Below are 23,452 nucleotides of genomic sequence, written 5' to 3'. Positions count from 1 at the left end.
TTTTTTAGTAAAAATAAAAAGTTGTGGGGAAAAACAAGTTTTGAATTATGAAACAAACACATGAAAAAACAAACTGCACATAACTTGTGTTCTGTGTTTCTTTCTCACAGAGTTGATTCAAACTGTCAGAAAAACATCAACTTGTTGGTTTTAGACCCAGGAGACGACATTAAATGCTGATATGCAGCTGATATAGAGTTTTATCCACCGTCTGTCCTCAACGTCTCATCAGAAAGAACCAAATGTTGATAATAAAGAATCTGGATTTGCAGTCGGCTTCATTAATTAATCTGGATTAGAAAGAGTCCCTCTCTGAAATGCATTACACAACTTTTTAAAACTCCTACGATGATGTAAAACCTGAGAGAAAAATGATTTTCAATCTCAAGATCAAAATATTGGTAATAAAATATTTGTTTGAGGTTTACTGAACGTTTCCAGGATCTGCAAGCTGCTGCAGGATCAGAGCTCTGAGCTTCTGACACAATCATAGTTTTTCAGCTGCTGGTTTCAGACAGATATAAGTCTAACAACCACTACAAGGTTTCAACTTGTTAAGCAGCCGAATTATCGTTAAAATGATCCACTTTATTTGATTGTTTTGTGTTTTGATGTATTTGAATGTAATCTTTTTTATTATTTTTTTTATTTTCTGTCGACTGATCCTACGGTCATTATGCTGCCCTCACAATGTGTTGCACTTACAAAGCTAGACAGCTAGCTAACACTTCAGTCGGAAATAATCCAGTCCTTGATAGTTTTGTTTATTTTACAACCCTTGTTGAGCTGAGAAATATCTGGTCAGATTAAATATTTTCCTTCCAGTAGCTGGAATGAAGCAACCACAAACCCAACATTTTTATCTTAATTTAACTTTTTTTGACACAATTTATTAAATATTTGAATGTTTTAAAGTCATTAAATGTTTATCAACATAAAATGTAATTAAATTAGTCTAATCTCTAAGCTGATGTTTTTTTCCAACAAGTTTTTTGACATGAATTCATATTTTGAATGATCAAAGCATTATATTAAATAAAGGCAGTGAGCTGGATTTAATAGATGCTGCTAAATATTGAGCTGTGTTGATATAAATGCTTGCCGTATTTTTCAAATGAAGTTGGTTGAATTTTAAAATCTGTCCACAGATAAAATTGTTTCCCCTCCATTTAGTGAATTTATTTTCTTAATAAAATACATTATTTTACGTTTTTATTACAATAAAAGTCATAGAAGATTTATGACTTTTCCAGTTACTGTAAATTATACTTCACATTTTTTATCTTTGGATGTAACCTTTCAGCCATCAGAGTTTTTCCTCATACCAGGTGAAGAACATCCTGGTCCATTATACTGTGGCATACCAGTGAACCATCCATGGATGCAGCAGAGGGTGTGGACCAGAGGTTTTCTGAGAAAGTATAACTTGATTTGTCTCTAATAACGTTCAGTTTTTCTCTGGAGATTTTGACTCTGTCACCATGTTGTCGTCTGTGTTGCTGCTGCTGCTCATCAGCGGAGCTGAAGCTGCTTATTATGGCGGCGTCGTTAGCTCTGTTCGAGACGTTCCGTCAGGTGAATACGCAGTAAGTTCAGCTTAGTAGTAAAATAAATATTTTTCAGGAAAAAATCAGATGTATTTACCAACTTTTCTCTTTAATTCCACAGATAAACATAGACTTGACGGCAAGTTTTAGCTCATGTGACGAGTTTGACTCTTGGCTTTGTGGTGGAGACTGTAGTGGGTTACCACCAGTTTATCTAATCGATGAAAGCAGAGGTGAATGGTGTCAGAAAGCATTTATTTGGGATTATAATTCATTCCTGCATATATTAAATGCTTTGTAAGTACACATCAGAAATAATTGGATTATTTCTGGATTATTATTGATTCATTATGTTCAAATTATAAACGAGAACAGATAAAAATCCTAAAATCCTGCAGGACAGCTTCATCAGTTGGGCTGATAAGGTTTTCATGTTTTCTAAAGAAGAAAAACTATCATCGTCAGCTGATGAAAAAAAATACATAGTTTCGTTTGTATATAGAGATTTTATCTTAAATGCTGCGTTATTTCACCATAACATTGTAGATCTTTTCATCCACTGTAGGAATTCTGTTCCAAGCTGGACAGAAAACAGAAATGGGATTGTAATGCCAAAAATCACAGGTAACTTTGACTATAGAAACCGTTCTGACATCAACGACCGAGGTTCACCACCCCTGACCACCATCATCCCTCTAATCAGGTAATTCTGTTTCAATATTTTAGCCATTTATAAAGCCTTTGACTGACTGCAACATATTGAGATGACCATTGTTTTTATTTTGTATTGTATTTTTCATCAGCATTTGCAGATGCAACTGTGAATCAGAAGCAAAAAATGTTTAAGATCATAAAAATACAAGCTTGTTTACAAAAGTTGATTTTTTTTATTTGATAATCCAGCTGATGCTGTTTCTTCTAAGTGAACAATATTGTATTTGAAACAACTGATCAGAAAAATCAATGTAAAATAAATCTGGGTAAGTTTGTTCTGCAGAAAGTTCATCATTAGAAAACTGAACTGAAACTATTCCGTAGTTTGTTCCATATGGAAACACAGTGATGATTAAAATCAAATCTTATCAGGAATAAATCTTGCAGAACCAGTCAGACAGGTTAAAGTTATAAAACAAAAACCTGAAAAGACTGATAGAGGTCTGGTTGTGATGTTCTAGGAATTGTTCTTTTTCTCTCAGAGTTCCTTCGAACTGTCAGAGGAACATCAACCTGTTGGTCACAGATGCAGATGGAGACGACGTCAGATGCAGATATGCAGCTGATCCAGAGTGTAACACCTGCACTCCTCCATCTGTCCTCAACGTTTCATCAGTGAGTATAAATGTTGGAGCTGCAGGAACTTGATTAGGCTGGATTTACGTGACAATGAGTGAATTAGAAAGATGCAACCCATCCACTTTCTAACACTGAACATTTTTAATATTTTTATTTGTACTTTACGGTTTTTGTTTCATCTAGTTTACTTTTCCTTACTTATCTGTTACAGAAGAAGATCAGGGCCACTGGAAAAAAAACAAAAAAAAAAAAAACAATTCTCAGAATTTTGAGATTAAAGTCAGAATTGTTTTTTTTCCCAGGGGAAATAATCGTCTTCCGTAGATTTTCAATAAAATGACAATGAAAAATATTTCACTTAATCTGTGTTATTTGATTCAATTTTAACTTGGATCATTTTCTTCTCCTTTCTCTTCCAGTCTTGTTCTCTGTCATTCAGTCCCACTAACAGCAGTGATGAAGGTCCGTATGCGGTTCAGATGGTGGTGGAGGATTTTCCCACACAGAACATCACTCTGACTGATATCTTTGATTCACAAGTGGTGAAAACTCCCAGCGACGCCATGAGCAGCATCCCTGTCCAGTTTGTTTTCAGAGGTAAAGCTGCAGTTTGTTGAGCTTGATTTGAACCACATAGAGCAGCTCTGGACTTGAGCTGTTTGTGTCTGAGCTGAATATGTTGGATCTGTTGGAAATCATTTGAAATATCAGGAACTACTAAAGATTAAAATAGACAATCACAACTTTGGCCCCAAAGTCCATGAAGGAACATGACAAAACTAAATTTAACCTTCCAACAGCTTCATGTTGTTTGAATTAATGACCAAACTGACCAGCTCCTTTCAGCTTGAATTAATTCGTTTCTTTGTTATTTTGCTCCAGTGGATCCTGCAGCTCCGTCCTGCACAGCAGGTGAATATCTGCCCAGGTTTCTGCCTCCAACTCCTGAGAACGGAGATCAGTTCTACATCGATTTTAACGAGACTCTGGAAATCAGCGTCAGAGCAGAAGCGACCCAGGCTGAGTGAGTGACTATTACACATTACAGCTGGATTGTGTCAGTGTTTTCTGGTGTTAAATTTCTCTGGCTAAGAATGAATAACGTAAAAACGTTATGGTATTGCAACACTAAGATATGGGGCACATTTGTGTTACCATAAGGTCGTGGGTGGAGAAACAGTAGAACACTGAGAGGAATAGCGTGTCCAGACTTTTATTCAGCCTTCAAGTTAACAGATCAGAACCCGTCCTGAGCTCTCCTAAAACAAAAACCCACAAAGAAGAAGCAAACAGCTCATCTTAAAGGCACAGCACAATTCCTTAGCTATAGATCGGCTTTAGTAAATAACTGTATGTAACCATATCACTTGGAAAGGAAAAATAAATAATCTTACAGTATCAATAAAAAAACCACCTGTCTTTGCAGATGAGGAAGCTTTGGACACATCAATCTAAGAAACTGTCTCTCCTGTTTCTTAAAGGACCACTGAGCTCCTGTTCAGCGGACCGCCAGGTGTAACCAAGAGTTCATCAGGATCAGGAAACTTCACCCTGACATGGACACCAATTGACAGTGACAGAGGACTGAACAAAACTCTCTGCTTTGTTGTCCAAGCAAAGTCAGTGTCTTATTAATTTACTGTTTAGCTTTTTCTTTTCTCTGTTATTTTCTTTCCATAGAAGCTACTGACATCTGGCCTGACATTTTATTTGGTCTGATTCTTTCCTGGAGGACATCAGCTGTGATAATCCTGCTGTCTAATAATCAATCTCCCTCTAACATTTTACTTTCCTGAACATCAAAAATAATCCTAAGTCACCTAATTAATCTGTTCCTTTATTCTCAAAACCTCCATTCGTGGCAATCTGGCTCAATACAGATTGTGTATTGTCTACCTGTATTAAACCAGGTTCTGGTTCTGGTTCTGCTGGAGATTTCTTCCTGCGATAGGGGAGTTTTTCCCGTCTACTGTTGCTATGTGCCTGCTCGGCATGAGGGATTGCTGCAGAGTCAATGATACAAGAGCTACGTGCTCATCCTGCAGGAGTGAATGTTGCAACTCAATGACTTGATGTAATCTGCTGGGTTTCCTTACATAGAACATTTTTAATCTAATTTGAATAATTAATTCTTATTTGAAGTCATAATAAAACAAAGATGTTTAAAACAGGGCGGTAGTGATTGTTGGGTTCATCACAGCAGAATCATAATCTCATTTTCATAAATCCTGCACTTCTGGCATTGATATTTGCTTTATATCAGCTTAATACTGAGTTTGTACAAAGTGTTGTTTAAAGTCTTCATTAGACTGAATTGTCTGCTTATTTTATTAACAGTTTTATATCTAAGCTGTTACTTTATTTACCTCCTCAGCTCCTCTGGCTCTGTGTACCAGTCTGACCTTCGATGCGTCTTTGTGACGGCTGGAGAAAGTGAGTAGAAATCTCTGCTTTGGTCTTCAGTTTGAAGTCAGTCTGCTTTTTCTTGATCTGACAATGTCACCGCCAATCTGCTGCTCCACGCACAGGTCCAACAACTGTTTCCCCTCCGTCTACGACTACAACCAACCAACCCACCACTACAACTGAACCTCCTACAACCTTCATCAGACCCAGGACCATGTAAGTGTGACTGACGTTCATGAATAAATGTAAACTGTTAGCAGAGATCTTTCATTATCAGCCTTAGGGGTCTTTTTATTTTCTCCTTTTATCCCTTGGACTTACAAAAATATGCTAACAAATTGCCATAAAAATATTATGTACTAACAGGTATATTTTGTGAGGAAAAATGGTATAAAAAAACAAAACATTGATAATTACATTTTAGTAAATAGATTGTTCCACCTTTTTCCCCAGGACCTAAAAAATGTAAATTTTATTTAGCTTTATGATAGTTTTTTTTTACTAGTTTTATAAATGTCATTCTGACCTTCAGTCCTCTCCATTCAAAACATACGATTCAATACTATTATGATATAAAAAACTATGAAAAAATAACTTAGAGACAATAGACAAAATACATTCATCTAGTGAATCAGTTTTAAAGGAGACTTAAGGAGGGAAAATGTGAAAACCTAAAATTCAAACCAGAATATGTGACCTTATTGGTTCATTATCCTGTTTTAAATAGTAATATTGACTCTCTGTGCTTCCAGATTATGTTTTGGCTCTGAATGCAAAGCTCTCCACCTCACTATCACTGGAGTCTGACTCTGCAACCATCATGAACCTGGTCAGTAACCTTGTTGACATCAGTGTTAAAGACAACAATGTGGTTCGTTCCAGTCTAGCAGGTTTAGTGAGAGTTTTGTTTCTGATTTGAGGGAAACTCTACCCGTTTATCGTGGTTAAAAAAAACAGCTCTTGATTTATTAGTTGATCTGCATCATCTATGATCACAAGCTTTCAGTGGAGTCTGAAAGAATGAGATGGTGGGAAACCCTTAAACAAAGATGGCTGACAATGTGGCAAAGTACTTGCATGCAAGGAGAAAAGCATTATCACAATTGTCATTACACACGCACACACGCACACACACGCACACACACACACACACACACACACACAGATATCCTAGACAATGCTGAGTAGACACATTTTGGGCCTCCCTACTGAGGCTGCAACACCAGATAAGAGGAAAAAAATGGATGGATCTTTAAAGGATTTGTAAAAATGATCCAAAGCTCAACCCTGATTTTTAGCATAAAACTGTGGTTTAGTTTTGTTCTGTGTGACTTATTGATTATATAATATATAACTGATTTCATGTTTTTTCCTCTCCAGATCAAAGAGGAGCTGAGAAGACAAGGACTGCCTTCTGACATAATAGTAAAGCTGCTGAGCAGTGGCGCAGTGAGAGCTACAACTCCTGCCCCCTAGTGGCTAAAAATGAGAACAAGTCTGATCCTCCCAGGGAAATGTGTTTTCTATAGCCACTCATCTTTCTTTCTTCATCTATCATGGAGTAAAACTTATTTTAATTAATGCAAATGAAAAGTTAATATTGTTGTCTTGAATGTGAACAAATACTGTAAAGTCAAAATGTTCTTAAGCATATAATTTCTAATTGTTTGTCAATAAAAGCAAACAGAATAAATCAGAATAATAAACAGAATGAAATGATATGGTACAACTGTTTCTTGGACAAATAACATCAAGTCTTTTAAAACAGACATGAATGATCTTTCACATTGTTTATGTCTCTGAATCCCAGACTCCTTTCATGATGGTAAAATAAAGTTTTTCTGCTTTCCTTACAGTAAAAGGCTCTTAGTTTTTACTCTGGGGATGGTTCTTGATTTTTATTTGCCAGATACATCCTGTCATGATGGAAAATGATGACAGGATAAAAATGATATTTTTATAAAAGAAGCTGTTTGAGTTTTAAATCTGTTCATCGTGAAAATCTTCTCCCTGATGTTAGATTTGTATTTCTAGCCTCATAAGTCCCTGCATCCTCATACGGGGACAGAAATGCACTGAATGAAAAACTCAGGTCTCAGGAGGCTGAGCAAAGGTTTTGTGACTTTTGCATGTACTACAAATTGTCATTCAGATTTTGCACTTCTGAATGTAAACGTCCAGCCATCAGATATTTTCATCATTACCTTTTAGCCTTCAGGCCAACTATACCAATGCATACCAGTAAACCATTCATGTATGGAGCAGTGGGTGTGGACCAGAGGCTCTCTGTGGAAGAATAACTTCATTTGACGCTGATAACTTTCAGTCTCTCTCTGAAACCTTCACTCTGCCACCATGCTGCCGTCTGTGTTGCTGCTGCTGCTCCTCAGCGGAGCTGAAGCTGCTTATTTTGGTGTCGTCTTCAGCTACTCTGTTGGAGACTTCCAGCCAGCCGGATACCCAGTAAGTTGAGCTTCTTTATAAAATATCACACTTGGTTTTTCTAGAGAGTGTACTCAACACCTCCTCACTGAAATTTCACAGGCAACCACTAACTTCAAGGTGAGCTTCAGCTCTTGTGAAGAGTTCGACCTTTGGCTTTGTAATGGAAACTGCAGCATGCTCTCAGTTTATCCACTTGATGAAAGAGGAGGTGAATGGTGTCAGACAGCCTACACTGAGTCTGTTGCAGTTACATTCCTGTCGACGTTGGATACTCCGTAAGTCCACTTCAACATTAATGGAAATATAATTTTGCCATGTTCAGATTAAAACTGAGGACTGGAAACAGGGCAGCTTGGACTGGATTTGGAAAACCTGACATAATCAGCTGATGATCTAGTTTTGTTGGTCTTTGGAGATTTGGTCTTGCTGCATTATTTTCTCATTATCATCTGCTGAAGGTTTGATGCTACAAACTGGACAGAAAACAGAAATGGGATTGAACTATCGGCAGCTACGATGCTCATTGAAATGAGAAACCGCTCTGACATCAACAAGCCAAACTCTTCACCCCAAACCACCATCATCCCTCTGCTGAGGTAATTCTGTTCATCATTTTAAATATTTTATCTACAAACAGCTTTTTACTGACAGCAAAATAATTAGGAAACTGTTTGTTTTTTATTCTTAATCAACATTTGCAGATGAAACTCTGCAAATCAGAAGCAAAAGATAATCAACATAATAAAAACTGGACAGTTATTCCTATTTTACAAAATCTGTTGCATATGTTGATAATAATGGATAATGTTGTTCTTCAAAGTGAACATTGTTAACCTCTCAGATGTATCAGTATAAAACTAAAAGTCAGTAAGCGGTTTCTGTGGAGCGAGTTCATCTTTAGGAAACTGAACTGAAAGTATTCTGGAGGTTCTTTGAAATAAAATTTTTGTGCTGAAGAAACCTTGCAGAACCAGTCAGACGGGTTTAAATTATGACAGAAGCACCTGGAGGGACTGACAGAGGAGTGGTTGAAATGTTTCTTTTCTCTCAGAGTTCCTTCAAACTGTCAGAGGAACATCAACCTGTTGGTCTCTGACCCGGATGGAGACGACGTCAGATGCAGATATGCAGCTGATCCAGAGTGCATCACCTGCACTCCTCCGTCTGTCCTCAGCGTCTCACCAGTGAGTATAAATATTATCAAATTTGCAGTCAGTAGCACTAAATAGTCTGGATTTTACTACTTTTTCATTAAATGTGACCACACACAATTATTTATGATGCTCTAAACCTTAGTGAAAAGTGATTCTCAATTTGAAGTTAAGATCATAGATTTTTTATTTCTGTTTTTAAAGACTTTGAGGCGTCCTGAACCTTTGCCGAGCTAAAGACAGGAAGTGTCACCAGATAAAATTGGCTCTTAAAGAACAACAGGCTGGCATTTTTTTATTTTATCTTTAAAAAGTCGCTCCAGCTCCACTAAGTGCCGAGGAAATATTCAGTTATTGTACCTGTGACCAAATTCCCAAAGACAGAACCTGATTTCCCTTCAGTTGTTCTGACGTCACTCATCAAGAAATCTCTTGAGAAGATTATAAAAGCTGAGCTACCGAGGACAACCTTACAGTTTATGACATGAAGTCTACCATTTTCATACATTTTAGGGATTTTGAGCTACCTTTACACTCGGTCAGTTAAAATCAAAAGCCTGGGTTTTTGTGGATGCTAGAGGGGCGAGGACTCAAAGTTTCCCATCAGGCCATAAATTTAAATTTTCTTGTGTGTCTTCAGGGAGCATTGCTCTTTGAACTGAAGAAAAAGAAATGCTAACTCCGGTGTGGAAAGCCCATTTTCAGTCTAACATTAAAGACTTGATTTATTCGTACTAATAAATCGGAAAGTTATTTGGAAGATTTGTAAAATTGCGCTGCCTAGTGGTCAGGTCTGTGAATGTCAAGAGAGCGTTAACAAGTGAAACAGAGTGGCGACCCAGCGCTGCGTTTAGGTTACTGTTGTAATTCTTACATTTATTTTTGCACTTTATCTGCAATTGTTCTTTGTTGCCTGAAAAGCATAAATAAAGTTTATCTACTCTGGTCTGTTTTAGAGCCACTGGACTCCATCAGCCTGTTAAAAGGCTGGACTGTTGCTAAAATGAGGCACTTAATATAAAAAGACAAGATGTATTTTGCAGGTGTATCTGTTTAATCTATTTTATTATGTGTGTATTCTTATCAGTTAAGACAGAGAAACAAACTTTACAGAAAAATGACAATAAGTAGATTTGACTTAATCCATAATCATCTGATTCAGTTTTAATTTGGACCTTTTTTCTTCTCCTTTCTCTTCCAGTCTTGTTCTCTGTCATTCAGTCCCACTAACAGCAGTGATGAAGGTCCGTATGCGGTTCAGATGGTTCTGGAGGATTTTACCGGACAGAACATCATTCTGACTAACGGCAACAATTCACAGGAGGTGAAACCTCAGAATGACGCCATCAGCAAGATCCCTGTTCAGTTTGTTTTCAAAGGTAAAATAAACTCTGAACCCAAAAAGAGCCGAGCCGGATTGGAAAAATCTGCTTCTGTTCTGCGTATTTTAGATTTGAAGCCTCAGTAACTACAGATTTCACAAAATATACAAGAAGGAATGTAGGAGAGATAAATACAACCAGGTGGATAAATATCTGGTCATAATGAATATTCATCTATCAACTAACTGCTTCAGGTTGTTTGACCAAACTGATCAGCTCCTTTCAGCTTGAATTAATTAGTTCCTTGTTATTTTCTTCCAGTGGATCCTGCAGCTCCGTCCTGCACAGCAGGTGAATATCTGCCCAGGTTTCTGCCTCCAACTCCTGAACATGGAGATCAGATCCACACCAACGTCAACCAGGCTGTGGAAATCAGCGTCAGAGCAGAAGCAACGCAGGCTGAGTGAGTCTGGAGTTTAGGCTAACCTCATGTATTAAATAACTCCAATCAAGTTTAAAAATGGCACTGATGTGTTTGCAGTTTGGAAAAAATTGGAAATATAAATGTAATAAACTGTTTATCTCCTGTTCATTGAAGGACCACTGAGCTCCTGTTCAGTGGACCAACAGGTGTAACCAAGAGCTCATCAGGATCAGGAAACTTCAGCCTGACATGGACGCCATCGGCCGGTGATGGAGGACTGAACCAAACTCTCTGCTTCGTTGTCCAAGCAAAGTTAGTGCCTTTTCTTATTAATGCATAGAAAAAAAGCTTAAACTCTTAATATTGTTCAGCTTATTGAACTGGGGTTGGTTCACAGTAAATGTTTGTTCATTTAAGAATGAAAATATGTTTCATATTTGTCAGCAAATAGGAGTGAAACCAAAATTAAGGACAAGTATGTTTACATAGCACAATTAGCAAAAATGTTTTCCGTTCTCATTAAGGAACCAACAATTTCTGCACACCTCAAGTTTTCAGGAGCATAAAAACTAAAAGCAGCTTCGTCTTGTTTACTTTGGGTCTTATTACTATTCAGATCTCCTAACACCAAACGGCTCTGCATGGTTAATTATTGAGAAAGTCCAAAATCATTTAGTGCTTTATGGACGAATATCAGAATTTTAAAGGAGTGAGGAAACTATAGATTCATCATCTTTTCTAAAAACTAGCATCTCTGGGACAAATGTTTGTTGTATATCTGCTTTTTTACTGTTTGTATAATCAACCTTTTTAATATGTTGTTAAACTGAATCGATGGGTAATAGTTTAATATCTAAGCTGTTTCTCTAATTTCCTCCTCAGCTCCTCCGGCTCTGTGTACCAGTCTGACTTTCGATGCGTCTTTGTGACGGCTGGGAGCAGTGAGTGGAAACCTCAGCTTTTCTTTTCAGCTTAAATTCAACATTTTCCTGAAGTGATGATGTTGATCTGCTGCCTAATCCACAGGTCCAACAACCGTTTCCCCTCCGACTGCAGCGACACCCCTACCAACGACGTTTACATTCATGACAATCCTACCTCCATTCACAACTCCACAAACTACACCTACACCTTTTCCAACTACAACTACACCTCCACAAACTACAACTACACCTTTTCCAACTACAACTACACTTCCTCCAACTACCAACCAACCCGCTGCAACATCTGCAGCAGGGCCATGTAAGTGTGACTGGAGCTGAAGTCAGATCGTCACCAAACCTGGTAGATTTGTAGTTTCTCTGCATCTCTTGGATGTTCACAGATATATTTATATATTGCTGTAGAAAAGTTATGTACCAACATGTCTTTTCTTTAGGAGCAACATTTATGGTTACATTCTTCTTCTTCTTCATGAAGTGCTCTGTCTTTGTCCCTGGAACTTAAAAAAAGCCTTTTGAAAGTTTCCATCCACATTTTGTTTGACAGTATAATATTCATCATCCACTGCGATGCTGCATCCTGAGCAGCATCTTCTCTCCATCATTACACAGCACTTTGAGTTTCTGTTTACTTTACAAAAAGGAGGAGAAAAGGGGGAGGAGCTGCCAGTTACTGGTTGCTATGGTAATAATAATAATAATAATAATAATAATAATAATAATAATAATAATAATAATAATAATAATAATAATAATAATAATAATAATACATTATTTGACAGTAAGCTTTTTTTTTAGTTTCTGTGACTGTAGTGAAAAATGATCATTACTATCACTATTAACTTTAGGGAAATAATGAATAATGACATTTATAAAACATATTTAATGAGTTTAAACACCAGGAAAACAGAAACTAAAGTGCATTTCAACAAAATGGAGTTTAAATGGGAACTAATGGACAAAGGGACACTTGTTTTTGCATTTGGTTTAAAAGGAATATTAAAAATGTAAATGGGGGAAAAGATGACAAAAAACCTCAAACTCATCCCAGAATACATGATCAGTTACCCTTATTGATCAATGATCCTTATTGATCAATGATCCTTATTGATTAATGATCCTGTTTTAAGTAGTAATGCTGACTCTGTGCTTCTTCTAGATTATGTTTTGGCTCTGAATGTAAAGATTTCCACCTCACTGTCACTGGAGACTGACTCTGCCACCATCACCAACCTGGTCAGTAACTTTAAATCAGTTTTATCCTGGTCTGCTTTGTTTTTCTCTTGTGCATTGCTATTCTTCCTAGACAAAATGTTACTGTAACTTAGGGAACTGTGTTTTGCTGTGCAGATCAAAGATGAGCTGGAAAGACAGGGGCTGCCTCCAGATCTGACGTTAAAGCTGCTGAGTGACGGAGTGGTGAAGGCAACAGCCTGAATCTGAGCCTCAGTGTGGTTAGAAACAGAGTTTTCTTCACTTTTCATCAGATTCATGTGGTTATACTTACTTTAATGAACCACAATGACAAGTTACTATCCTTTTGCTGAATGGGAACAAATACTGTAAAGCCAGAATACCCTAATATTTCCAGTTGTTTACCCATTTAAAAATATATAATATCGCTGTCCTTTGGCCTTTAAGAAGACAGGTTTTGGATAAAATCCAGTTTCCAGAAGAACTTAGAAACATAACCAAAAACCTTTCATGTCATTTAGGATCCCAGACTCACTTCTTGATGCTAAAACCAAGCTTTTCTGTATTCCTTACATATTTTTGCTGACGGCTTTAACTTTCTGTTTTTGTGCAGAATAAAGTTTTGTTAAAAGTATTTCATGCAGATTCAGTCTGTCACGGTAAAAAAAGAAACATGAAAAGCTGAAGGTGAAAATGTGTGGTTATGAATCCTCCAAATGAAAGTAAAATATGAAATGTTGAGTTTTGTTCAACTCAGAAGTTTCGCTGTCAGCATGAAGGTAAAGAATTAGAAGCTTTGCATAATTATTCGATATATTCCCTCTTGCATTGCTGTGTTTTTATGCAGCAGCTGCTTTTTGTTTTCCTTATGTTTAGACAATAAAGTTTATGATCAAACATGATGAGTTTCAGAGTAATCCTTCAACATCTGTATCAAATTATGGCTTCTTCTGAGTAATAAAATGGATTTTCTTGTATCTGTGGGGGGAAAAAAGAAAAAAAAAAGATGTAAAATCTGTCCCTGTTCAGATAATGTTTTATCTTTTGAAGTAATTCCTGTTAAGGAAAAAAAATAGGAAATCTTCCCCACATAAAGTTTATGCAATAAAACCAAGAGGCCAAACTAAGGCTGTGTCTGTCTGAGCTGATCAGGCTCTGCTGGTCCATTCATGCAGGTGTGAAAGGAGGTGAAGTGATGAATGTGGCCCAGGAAGAGGTCAGACTGTGTGACTCATTATGCCGACAACAACAGAGACAAACAGAAACCTGTTCTGAGAAACGTAGCAGTTAAGACAGACGACGTCAGCAGAAAGAAAAGGCGAAGCAGAAGAAACTCAAATTCACCAAGAAACAAATAATTAATCAACAGGTTTTATTTGTGTAGCACGTTTCAGAAACAGGGCAGTTCAAAGTCATAAACATACAAAAATATAGTCATAAATGACACAGTGAACAATTTTATCCTCATTATTGCACATGAAAATGTTGGTCAATGTTTAATTTATTAATATTCAAAATCGACTCTAAACAGCTTTAATGGAACTCAGTGTTTCAGCTGTTTGGCAGTTTTCTGGAAGTTTGCTCCAGATTTATGGTTCTCCGTGTTTGGATCTGGTTCTGGGGACGCAGACCAGAACCAGAACCAGGACCAGAACCAGAACAAGAACCAGACCAGAACCAGAACTAGAACCAGACCAGAACCAGAACTAGAACCAGAACCAGACCAGGACCAGGACCAGAACAAGAACCAGACCAGAACCAGAACAAGAACCAGACCAGAACCAGAACCAGGACCAGAACCAGACCAGGACCAGGACCAGGACCAGAACCAGAACCAGAACCAGAACCAGAACCAGACCAGAACCAGAACCAGGGGGTTTATAAACTAACAATATTTTAAAGTCTATCACTACAGTGAACTGTGAAAAACACCCACAATAAATAATAAATCATAAACATAAAACAGAAATCTTGTGCGTACATTTTCACAAATATCAGTTTAAATTACGTCCCCATGTTGAGTTAAACTCTGTGTAATTAGTTTTTACTGTATTTCAACACCTTCCGCCCCAAAGACGCAGCAGACGGCGACGTTTCCTCATCCCAGGAAAGTCCATTTCCTTTGTGTGACTTAATCCTGCAGTAACTGTGATGCTTAGCAGACAAAGAGGGGAGGAGTGGGAGTCTCTTCAAGCATGAAGCCTTTTGTTTCTAACAACATCCAGTCTGAGCTGCATAGAGGCATCGATTCAGTCAACATGTTGTCCTCCGTGCTGCTGCTGCTGCTGATCAGCGGCTCTCAGGCTGATTATTATGGCTTCGTCTACAGCTCCTCCACTAAAGACCTCCAGGCGGGTGGATTCCCGGTGAGTTCAAACATTTTACAGCTTTTTCTGCCCTTTTGTATTTTATTAATCTGTCCTACTTTCAATCCACAGACCGTGGCTCGCTACCTGTACAGCTTCAGCACGTGTGCAGAGGTTGATGCTCAGGTTTGTGGAAACAGCTGCAGTTTTTCAGAGATAATCTTGAACAAAATCCAGGAAATCAGCGGCGAATGGTGTCAGAAGGAAAGGCTGGTCAGCAGCGTGAACAATGGGAGCCAGCTGAGTCAGTCTGGGTGAGTTCAGCTCAGAGTAACTCAGAAATAAACTCTGAACTCATCAACATAAGGAATTTAATCAGTTTTCTGCTCAATTACATTTACTTGAGAAACTGTTTTGAAAAAAGTACTTTTAGGAGAATTTTGTACTTTTTCCTTTATTTGAGTAATTTTATTACGAAGTATCTACTGTTACATGAGTGAATTTCTGGATTTTCTCTCCACTGAATGAAAAATAAACATGTATTAACAAGAAATTCACCAGACTCAGACACTCACCTGCAGTTTTGATCAAAATTTCATAAGTTTTTCATTAAAAGAAACTGATTTGGAAAAAATATTTTATTTTTTGTTACTTACATGAATTATTGCCATTTTCGTCCTGAAAATAGCAAACTTTCCATTTCACTTTATATTTTGGTTCATCTGATGATGTAATTTTTAAATATTAAATTACTGATAATTTGATCAGCTATTCAGTACTTGAGACTTTTCACCAAATACTTTTTTACTCTAGCTTCAGTCATTTATTGGATGGATCCCTTTAATGTCTGAGTGCTTCTGCTACTTAAGTAAATGTTTTAGGTTCTCTGACACCCAGTTACATCTGAAAACTTTCTAATTTGTCCCTCTGCAGGTTTTCCGGTGGAAACTGGACAGACAACAGGAACGGGGTTGTCTCGTTCAGAGTCCAAATGCAGGACGAGAAAGGAATCCGCTCCGACACCGGCAGACCCAACACGTCTCCACTGACCACAGTCCTTCCTGTTCTGAGGTGGTTCCTCTTTTCCCTTCTTGATATTCGCGTCAAATATCATCATTAAACCTCTGATTACGTCTAAATCAGTTTAATCTCAACAGAAATATTCACATACAAAAAACAACATGAAAAGTTAGTACTAAGGCACTTTACTGCGTATTTTGGTACTTTAGTATTTCCTTTCACATATTTCCTTAGGGACAAAACAACATTCCTGCTTTGCTAAAGTCTTTTTTTTTAAAGTACGCACAAGGAAATGTTTTATGACGTAAATGGAGGAGAGAATGGGTTCTGTTAGGGTAAGTCCCATGGCTGAGTGTTTCCTTAAAGGATAAAATGCTTTTTAGGAGGCCGAAACAAAACAATGTGGAGGAAAGAAATGCAGAAACACTGATCAGTCAAGATACTTGAAGTAGGACACAGCATTTTTCTTTTAAACTGAGCTCAAACTGAAGGTTTTTCTGAACTGATAGGATCAAAATGTGGGTGTAAAACATTTGTTGGCGTTGTTGTTTTTCCAGAGTTCCTTCCAACTGTCAGAGAAACTTCAGCTTGTTGGCATTTGACCCAGATGGAGATGAAATAAGATGCAGAGACGCACAAAATGCATCCGAGTGTGACGTCTGCACACCGGCACCTGTCCTCCACCTCTCACCCGTAAGTAACACCTGGATCAGGTCTGGAGTTAAAGAACAGATCACTAATTAAGGGTTCAAACAAGTCTGACTCACTCAGGTAAAACTGATCAACCAACCAAACTCTGCATGAGGTTTTCAATGGGCTCTGAGTTTTTCCAGAGCTGTAAACTTGACTCAGCTGAACACTGTGAAACCCAAACGGCTGATCTTTTCCCACTCCACTCTGTGGAGTTGGGAGCTCATCAAACTTCCCAGCATCCTTTTCAGATTGAGAGAAGTAAAATGATTTGTTACAGGAAAACTGTTTGTTACAGTGAGATGACTGAAAGCTGCATCATCTCACAGAATCAGTTCGCCTCGGTGTGTTCGGCCTTGAGGGCTCCAGCTGGTGTAAACACTTTGCAGTGATTTTAGTTGAGACCCCTTCGTCTCTTTCTGCTTTCTTGCAGTCGTGTGCTCTGACCTTCAGCCCCACCAGCAGCAGTAATGAAGGGTCGTACGCCGTGCAGCTCATGATGGAGGACGTTGCTGTTCAGACCATCACCTTGACTCAAGCAAACGGTGGAACGTCACAGAGGAACGCAGGAGACGTCCTCAACAAGATACCCGTCCAGTTTGTTTTCAAAGGCACGATGTTAAACTCTTTTACATAAAGTTACACAAGTCTTCTTAGTTCACCGTAATGAGATGGGTGGTTTTGTAAGCCATATGAATAAGTCTACTTTTTAAGTTCTTTGCAGATTTTGAAAGTGTAGATTATAAGTTTTTCTATAATGGAAAACATGGTAATAAAAAAATAAGTTCTCTACTACAAGCATATTTGTAATTTAGAATCATAGTAAAAGGAAGATGGACTTGAACTGCTTTGGCAGAAACAAAAAGTTTCTGTCAGTCAAAGAAAGACGTAAATAATCATTTTATTTCCGGTGCTTAGATGCAGCTAGTCAGCGTGGGGTGCAGCGGCGTTGGTGGCATGCTACGTGTTATAATAGTGTCCTTAAAACAGACGTTCGCCCTGAGAAACTGAAAAATATTCCTGCAGACATGAATTCCTCTGATCAGATAACTCATCCTGGTATCTTTAGCTGTTCTTTTGAGTGACTTACGCTAAGTATCCTTTGTTATTTTTAAGCACAATTCTTTGGCTAACTGTCAGCGTCACACTTTCAGCTCAACTAAACGGTCATTTACTGTACATGCAGTATGTCGAGGACCATTAGGGGGCACCTGCGGCCCAGCAGGGTTTTGGGGGCCACAGTTTGAGAAAGACTGACCCACACTGACACACCAACACCTGAAGTGATTCTAATGATGCTCTTTACAAACTTGCTGCTTTTGTTGCAGTTGATCCTGTTGCACCGTCCTGCACTGGAGGCGTCTATCTGCCCAGATTCCTGCCTCCGACTCCAGACAACGGGGCAAAACTCAGCACCTCCGTCAATCAGACCCTGGAAATCAGTGTCAGGGCCGAGGCAACGCAGTCTGAGTAAGAGAAAGCAAAACGTGTTTCAAAGAGGCTGAGCTAAACACAAACAAACCGGTAGAAAGAACTGGTTTCAGTTAGACGGGTTTGTTGAGACGGGACTGAGCTTAGAATGGAAACAAGGCGCAGGATTGAACTAGACTGTTTTCATTATTAGTCATTCAGCAGGTTTGGTTTCACTGCAAACATATAAAGTTCCAGTGGGTGCAGCAAAACCAACCACATCAGCTTTTATTCCTTCTTGAATTTGGCTAAAAATAGCAAATGTTTTGAAAGAAAGTGACCCACATCCTGTTTTTATTACTGAAAATAAATTTACTCAGTCGAGCCCAAGAGAAAATGAAAACTAGATGTGTTTCTTCTAATACAGCAAACATGTCAAATTATTGTAGTAAAGCTCCACAAAAACTTAATTTTCCTTCGAATTTTCTTCCGGAAAATTTCATAGTTTTCTGGAAAATTTCAGAGATTAATCACAAAAGTTTTTGGCAGAAATATAATCCTTGTTTTTATATCTACATCAGCCCAAATAAACCGTTGCAAAAATTCCTTTCAAGTTTTGGACTAACAATAAATGTTAAGTTACTTTATTTGCTTGATTTTAGGTTTGTCTGGCCCATGATTACTTCTTGCCCACTTGGCAAAAGGTTTGGATGCCCCCGACTTAAATTGTCTGTAGGTGTCTGTGATGTCCAGAATGTGCCCTGCCTCTCACCCAATGGCCGCTGGAAAAAAAAAATCACTGTCTCCAGTCTGCAACCCTACAAGCATAACTGTGTCTAGATGATGGATGGACCAAGGAGCCCATTTAAAATGTAAAGTTGTGTGAAAATTCTGTAAATATCACCTAAGACTTCTGATTTTTGTGTCTGAAGGATCACTGAGCTTCTGTTCAGCGGCCCACACAGCGTGATCAGGAGCAAATCAGGGCCAGGAGCCTTCACCCTGAGATGGACGCCGTCTGACTTCGAAGGCGGACTGAGCCATCCCATCTGTTTCGTCGTCCGGGCAAAGTTAGTATCCACTCTCATTAATGTTGTACTGTAACTTGAAAGTCTGCAAAATCCAACCTCGATTCAATTCCAGACCTTGAAACCTTTGCTGCATTTCTGACCATTTTCTGTCTGACAGCTGTCAACTCACCAGAGCTAAAAAAAGATCTTAAAAAGAAAAGAAACTCTTTGTGGCAGAGAGTCAATAAGGGACAATCTCAGTAAAATGTCCCTTCAAATTATCCACAGTTTGGGATTTTCACTAATTTTTTGAATGGCAAAATATTCACAAGATGAGAGGAGAAGCAGTTTATCATCATCTCAGATGATTTCAGGTTGGACTCATCTCCAACGTTCGGCCGTCCAACATGAAGAAAGTTACTGCAAAGCTTTGAAACCAAATAAAAAAGCTAAAAATGTTATTTCTATAGCTCTTTAGATCACAAAAACACAAAAGTGAACAATTAAAACATTTACATTTACTAATAAGAAGTAAAATCAGAAGTGCAGTTGGTCTCAAAGCATATTTTATCAAAGCTTTCATCATCATCATCATCAGTTTCTGTTATTATACCTATGAATTTTTTATGCAAACATCAGCGGTCACTACAACACACACAATTAAAAATCTGCTGGATGCTAGTAAGTCATCCTGTGTTTCAATAATCTTTGACATTGAACACTGTAATTAACTCTAATTACTCCAATTAATTACCTTTAAATTGTTACAGAACAAGATGATGTCATTGATAAATTAAAGAATTAATATCACTTGAATCATTTTAATTGTCTATTAATTGATTTACCTTTTATTTAATTAGGTAATAAGTACCTAATTAATATAAGCATGACTTTTAGTCCTGGCTTTGCTCCAGCAGACACCAAATTAAAACTCCAAATCTCCTCCCGACCGTTAAAAATATCAACTTTTGAAGGATTTATTATAGAATCTCTTTCAAAAGCTTGAAAAACTGTATTTAAAATGTTGCTAAAGTGTCTCTGACTTTCCCCCACAGCTTCTCCAGCTCTGTGTTCACCTCTGACCTTCGCTGCGTCGTTGTGACGGTTGGAAACGGTGAGTGGAAACCTTCAGTCTTTATCCCGTTTTTAATTTGCTGACATTTTTTCCTCAACTCCTCTGATTTTGTTTTGCTGATCTCATGTTTTGTCAGACTCGGCTGCAGCCGCAGCTCCAACCGGACCCCCTTCCAGTACACCAACACCCTCAGTGAGCATAGCAACAGCCCGGCCGCCAACGACCAGCACGACATCCATCAGCACCTCTGCAAACCAAACAACACCTGATCCATGTGAGTGTGAGAGTTTCCCTTTTACAGAGGAAGCTGTAGCTGGGGCGTTTCATCTGAAATAGGTTTTAATCTGAACTAAATTTGTGTCCTGATCTTCTAGATTATGTCATCGCCCTGAACGCAAAGATCTCGGCCGCCGCGTCTCTGATAAATGATAAGGAGACCCTCGCACAGCTGGTAACAGTCACAACTTCAGCTGGTTTTTATGGTCTTACCTTCTGTGATTTTATTTTCTGTGCTGTTTCGGACAGATTTAGGCAGCAATAATGTGACTCTAAGAAGTTCTAAGCATTAACTATTATCTACTGTTTTTGACGTTTGATTTTTTTCTATGCTATCTTTGATTAGATCAGTCTTGTTTCTGTTTTTCTTTAGCTCAGTCCTTCTTAGTGTTTCTACTTTTGTCTATTCCTTGTTACTCTAGTTTAATTGTTTCTTATGTCCAGATATTTTTGTGAGTTTCATTTCCAATACCTGATTGTCCCCAATGTGTCTCTTCCTCTTTCTCCCTCACCTGCAACTCATCAGCTCATCTGGTCTTTTGTTCATAATTCAACCCCCCAGCACTTAAGCACTTCATTTTCAGTCACTCCTTGCTGGTTCCTCGTGTTAAACCCTGTTACTGTCTGCATTCGTCCCTGGTTCCCTGCTGGCTTTTCCACTGGATTTATGTTTTTTGTTCTGCTATGACTTCCTGTGATTTTGTTTTAGTTTTTTGAAAAAGGTTCTCCATAATTTGTTTTATTAAACCTTTCTTTTTTACTCGACTTCTCTGCCATTCTGCATTTCAGTCCACCATCAAGCACACATCATGACATTAACTGTGATCTACTAAGCTTTAAGCACATTTTAAATTTGTTCTGTGCACAAAAATAAATCAATAATGTTTATAATAATGCGCTGATTGTATCTCAGTTGAACTTTGTGTTTTCTGTTCCAGATTAAGGAAGAACTGATCAGCTATGGGCTGCCACCAACCATCAGCGTTAGGATCTTGAGCAGCGGTTCTTTGGAAGTAACAGCTGCCAGATAGCGGCGACTTCTTGCAGGAAAATGGTTTTTGTGACTCATTGATTCAGGATTTTATTTTTCATACGTTTGTAATCAACCACATTTATGAAGCTTTCTGCACAGGATGTTAAACATCAAAATATTCAATTTCATTTTAATTTTACATGGCTTAGCTGGAAATTAATGTTAACAGACTGAAGTAAGATGTGACATTATTTTGAATACAAAAAAAATGTTTGTTTTGCAATAAAATAAGTAATGCCAACAGATGTTTGGGGGGTAAATACCAGCCTGGTGCCCTTTGTATTGTCTTAAACCTTTCTAGTTGAATGACATAAGAAAAAATTAATTAAAAATCATTTAAAATTAGCCAGAGAATCAGCAGAAAGATCCCAATAATCAATCACTGTCATAAACTGTGTTCAAAGGAAATTAAGTCGACATTGTGGTGAAAACGGTGAAATATTGAATCCATATTTGTAATTTTATAATTGGTATTTATGCCTTTGTCATCACATTATCGGAAATAAATTTATATAATAGACGTCAAAAGCAGAAATGATCACTAAATGATCTAAAATCATGTCACAGAGGATTATAATTGGTCAATTAAGACAGAAAAGGTGAGAGTATAAACTAATGGGCGTAATAAAAGTCGAATGATTCAGAGTGTTTTTATTATGATTTACTGGTGCATAATAAACTATTGGTCCTCTTAAAATAATCACTTAATTGCTGATTACTTTGTCACTTATAAAAGCATTTCTACGGGCGTGAAGCAGCTGGTGAAAATCTGCAGAAGTCATTAGGTGAAAGGTCAAAGGTGAAACACACCCTAACAGAAACAAGAAACACAGAATTACTGGAGAATAAATTACAACTCTGCTTTTTTCCCACCATCTTTGCCCTCAATGTGTTTCATAACTTTGCTAATTAAACTTTTTATACAAGTAGAAATGAAGATGAGTCATCATAATTATTAAACTATAGTTGCATAATTTTATAAATCCGCTCAGACGTGACGATGAAACAGTTACATAATACTTGAATACTAGTTTTCCCAAATACTTTTCTTTACTCAGTATTCAAAAGTTTTAATCTAGTAAAAGTAGAAGTACTTCAACAGGTTTTACTCAAGTAAAAGTAAAAAGTATCTGACCAAGAAACTGAAAAAGTATTTGTTAAAAAGTCTGCTGAAGCACTGGGTAAATTATCAATCATGTAATATTTAAAAATGATATGATCAGACGGACCAAAATGTAAAGTCATTTTGGAAATGTTGGCATTTTAATGGCAAAAATGACAATAATTCATGTAAGTAACAAAAAATAACAAAATCAAGAGAAAAATTCAAATGAGTTTCTTTCAATAAAAAAAATGTTTGAAACTTTAACAAAAACTGCAGGTGTGTCTCTGGTGAGTTTTTGGTTAAAACATGTTTGTTTGTTCAATGAGAAGAAAATCCAGAAATTTTACTCAAGAGAAGAAATACTTCATAATAAAAGTATTCAAGTAAAAATACTCCTAAAACTGGATTTTTTCAAAAAGGTTACTCAACTAATTATAATTAATTAAATGTAACTAGTTTCTTCTTGTGTCATTGTTTAGATTCTTCATTTTTTCTGTGAACTTCAGTAATAAATATTTTTTTATTCTTTTATTCCATTTTGGCCACTCCAAACACATCTGATTATGGTTGACATAAGTGACAAAATATGGCCATTTAGATCTTAGTTTGAGTTTATTGGAGATGAAAATGTCAAAGTTTGATGGTTGGTTCACTCATTTAGGAAAAGAAACAAGTTTTTAAAGTTATTTCGTGTGAAACCCTGTGGTTGTTGCATAAACTGAATCTCATAGATGTTTCCCTTTTTAAAAATGGACTTTTAACGTTTCAGACTTTGTGGAGTGAAATAAAAGCAGAAGAAAATCC

The 23,452-nt window shown here is 37.4% G+C and overlaps 3 protein-coding genes across 4 annotated transcripts; all 3 read left to right on the top strand.

Moving 5' to 3' along the window:
- Nucleotides 1-2,155: 2,155 nt before the first annotated feature.
- On the top strand, nucleotides 2,156-7,098 carry LOC106955309 (uncharacterized). Its single transcript, XM_015045413.1, has 9 exons — nucleotides 2,156-2,250; nucleotides 2,744-2,876; nucleotides 3,260-3,437; nucleotides 3,723-3,864; nucleotides 4,322-4,459; nucleotides 5,215-5,273; nucleotides 5,369-5,462; nucleotides 5,999-6,075; nucleotides 6,627-7,098. The coding sequence occupies exons 1-8, from the start codon at nucleotides 2,156-2,158 to the stop codon at nucleotides 6,051-6,053; spliced, it is 894 nt and encodes a 297-aa protein (XP_014900899.1). The 3' UTR covers nucleotides 6,054-6,075; nucleotides 6,627-7,098.
- A 473-nt stretch (nucleotides 7,099-7,571) lies between these two features.
- On the top strand, nucleotides 7,572-13,741 carry LOC106955306 (mucin-5AC-like). 2 transcript variants are annotated; one of them, XM_015045409.1, is made up of 12 exons: nucleotides 7,572-7,709; nucleotides 7,791-7,966; nucleotides 8,150-8,287; nucleotides 8,743-8,875; nucleotides 10,044-10,221; nucleotides 10,486-10,627; nucleotides 10,763-10,900; nucleotides 11,471-11,529; nucleotides 11,615-11,704; nucleotides 11,741-11,830; nucleotides 12,689-12,765; nucleotides 12,880-13,741. In XM_015045409.1, the coding sequence occupies exons 1-12, from the start codon at nucleotides 7,602-7,604 to the stop codon at nucleotides 12,964-12,966; spliced, it is 1,416 nt and encodes a 471-aa protein (XP_014900895.1). In that variant the 5' UTR covers nucleotides 7,572-7,601; the 3' UTR covers nucleotides 12,967-13,741. The 2 variants fall into 2 exon arrangements, with proteins under 2 accessions (XP_014900895.1, XP_014900894.1); XM_015045408.1 differs by having other exon boundaries at nucleotides 11,615-11,830.
- Nucleotides 13,742-14,795: 1,054 nt separating this feature from the next.
- Nucleotides 14,796-21,752, top strand: LOC106955307 (uncharacterized). Its single transcript, XM_015045410.1, has 11 exons — nucleotides 14,796-15,089; nucleotides 15,162-15,343; nucleotides 15,963-16,100; nucleotides 16,607-16,742; nucleotides 17,173-17,350; nucleotides 18,068-18,209; nucleotides 19,082-19,219; nucleotides 20,215-20,273; nucleotides 20,371-20,508; nucleotides 20,609-20,685; nucleotides 21,449-21,752. The coding sequence occupies exons 1-11, from the start codon at nucleotides 14,919-14,921 to the stop codon at nucleotides 21,539-21,541; spliced, it is 1,452 nt and encodes a 483-aa protein (XP_014900896.1). The 5' UTR covers nucleotides 14,796-14,918; the 3' UTR covers nucleotides 21,542-21,752.
- Nucleotides 21,753-23,452: the final 1,700 nt, after the last annotated feature.

This window comes from Poecilia latipinna, unplaced genomic scaffold, assembly GCF_001443285.1.
Source record: "Poecilia latipinna isolate Pla-1442-1.1 unplaced genomic scaffold, P_latipinna-1.0 Scaffold724, whole genome shotgun sequence".
NCBI lineage: Eukaryota > Metazoa > Chordata > Actinopteri > Cyprinodontiformes > Poeciliidae > Poecilia > Poecilia latipinna.
This window is presented reverse-complemented; position numbering and strand designations above follow the sequence as displayed.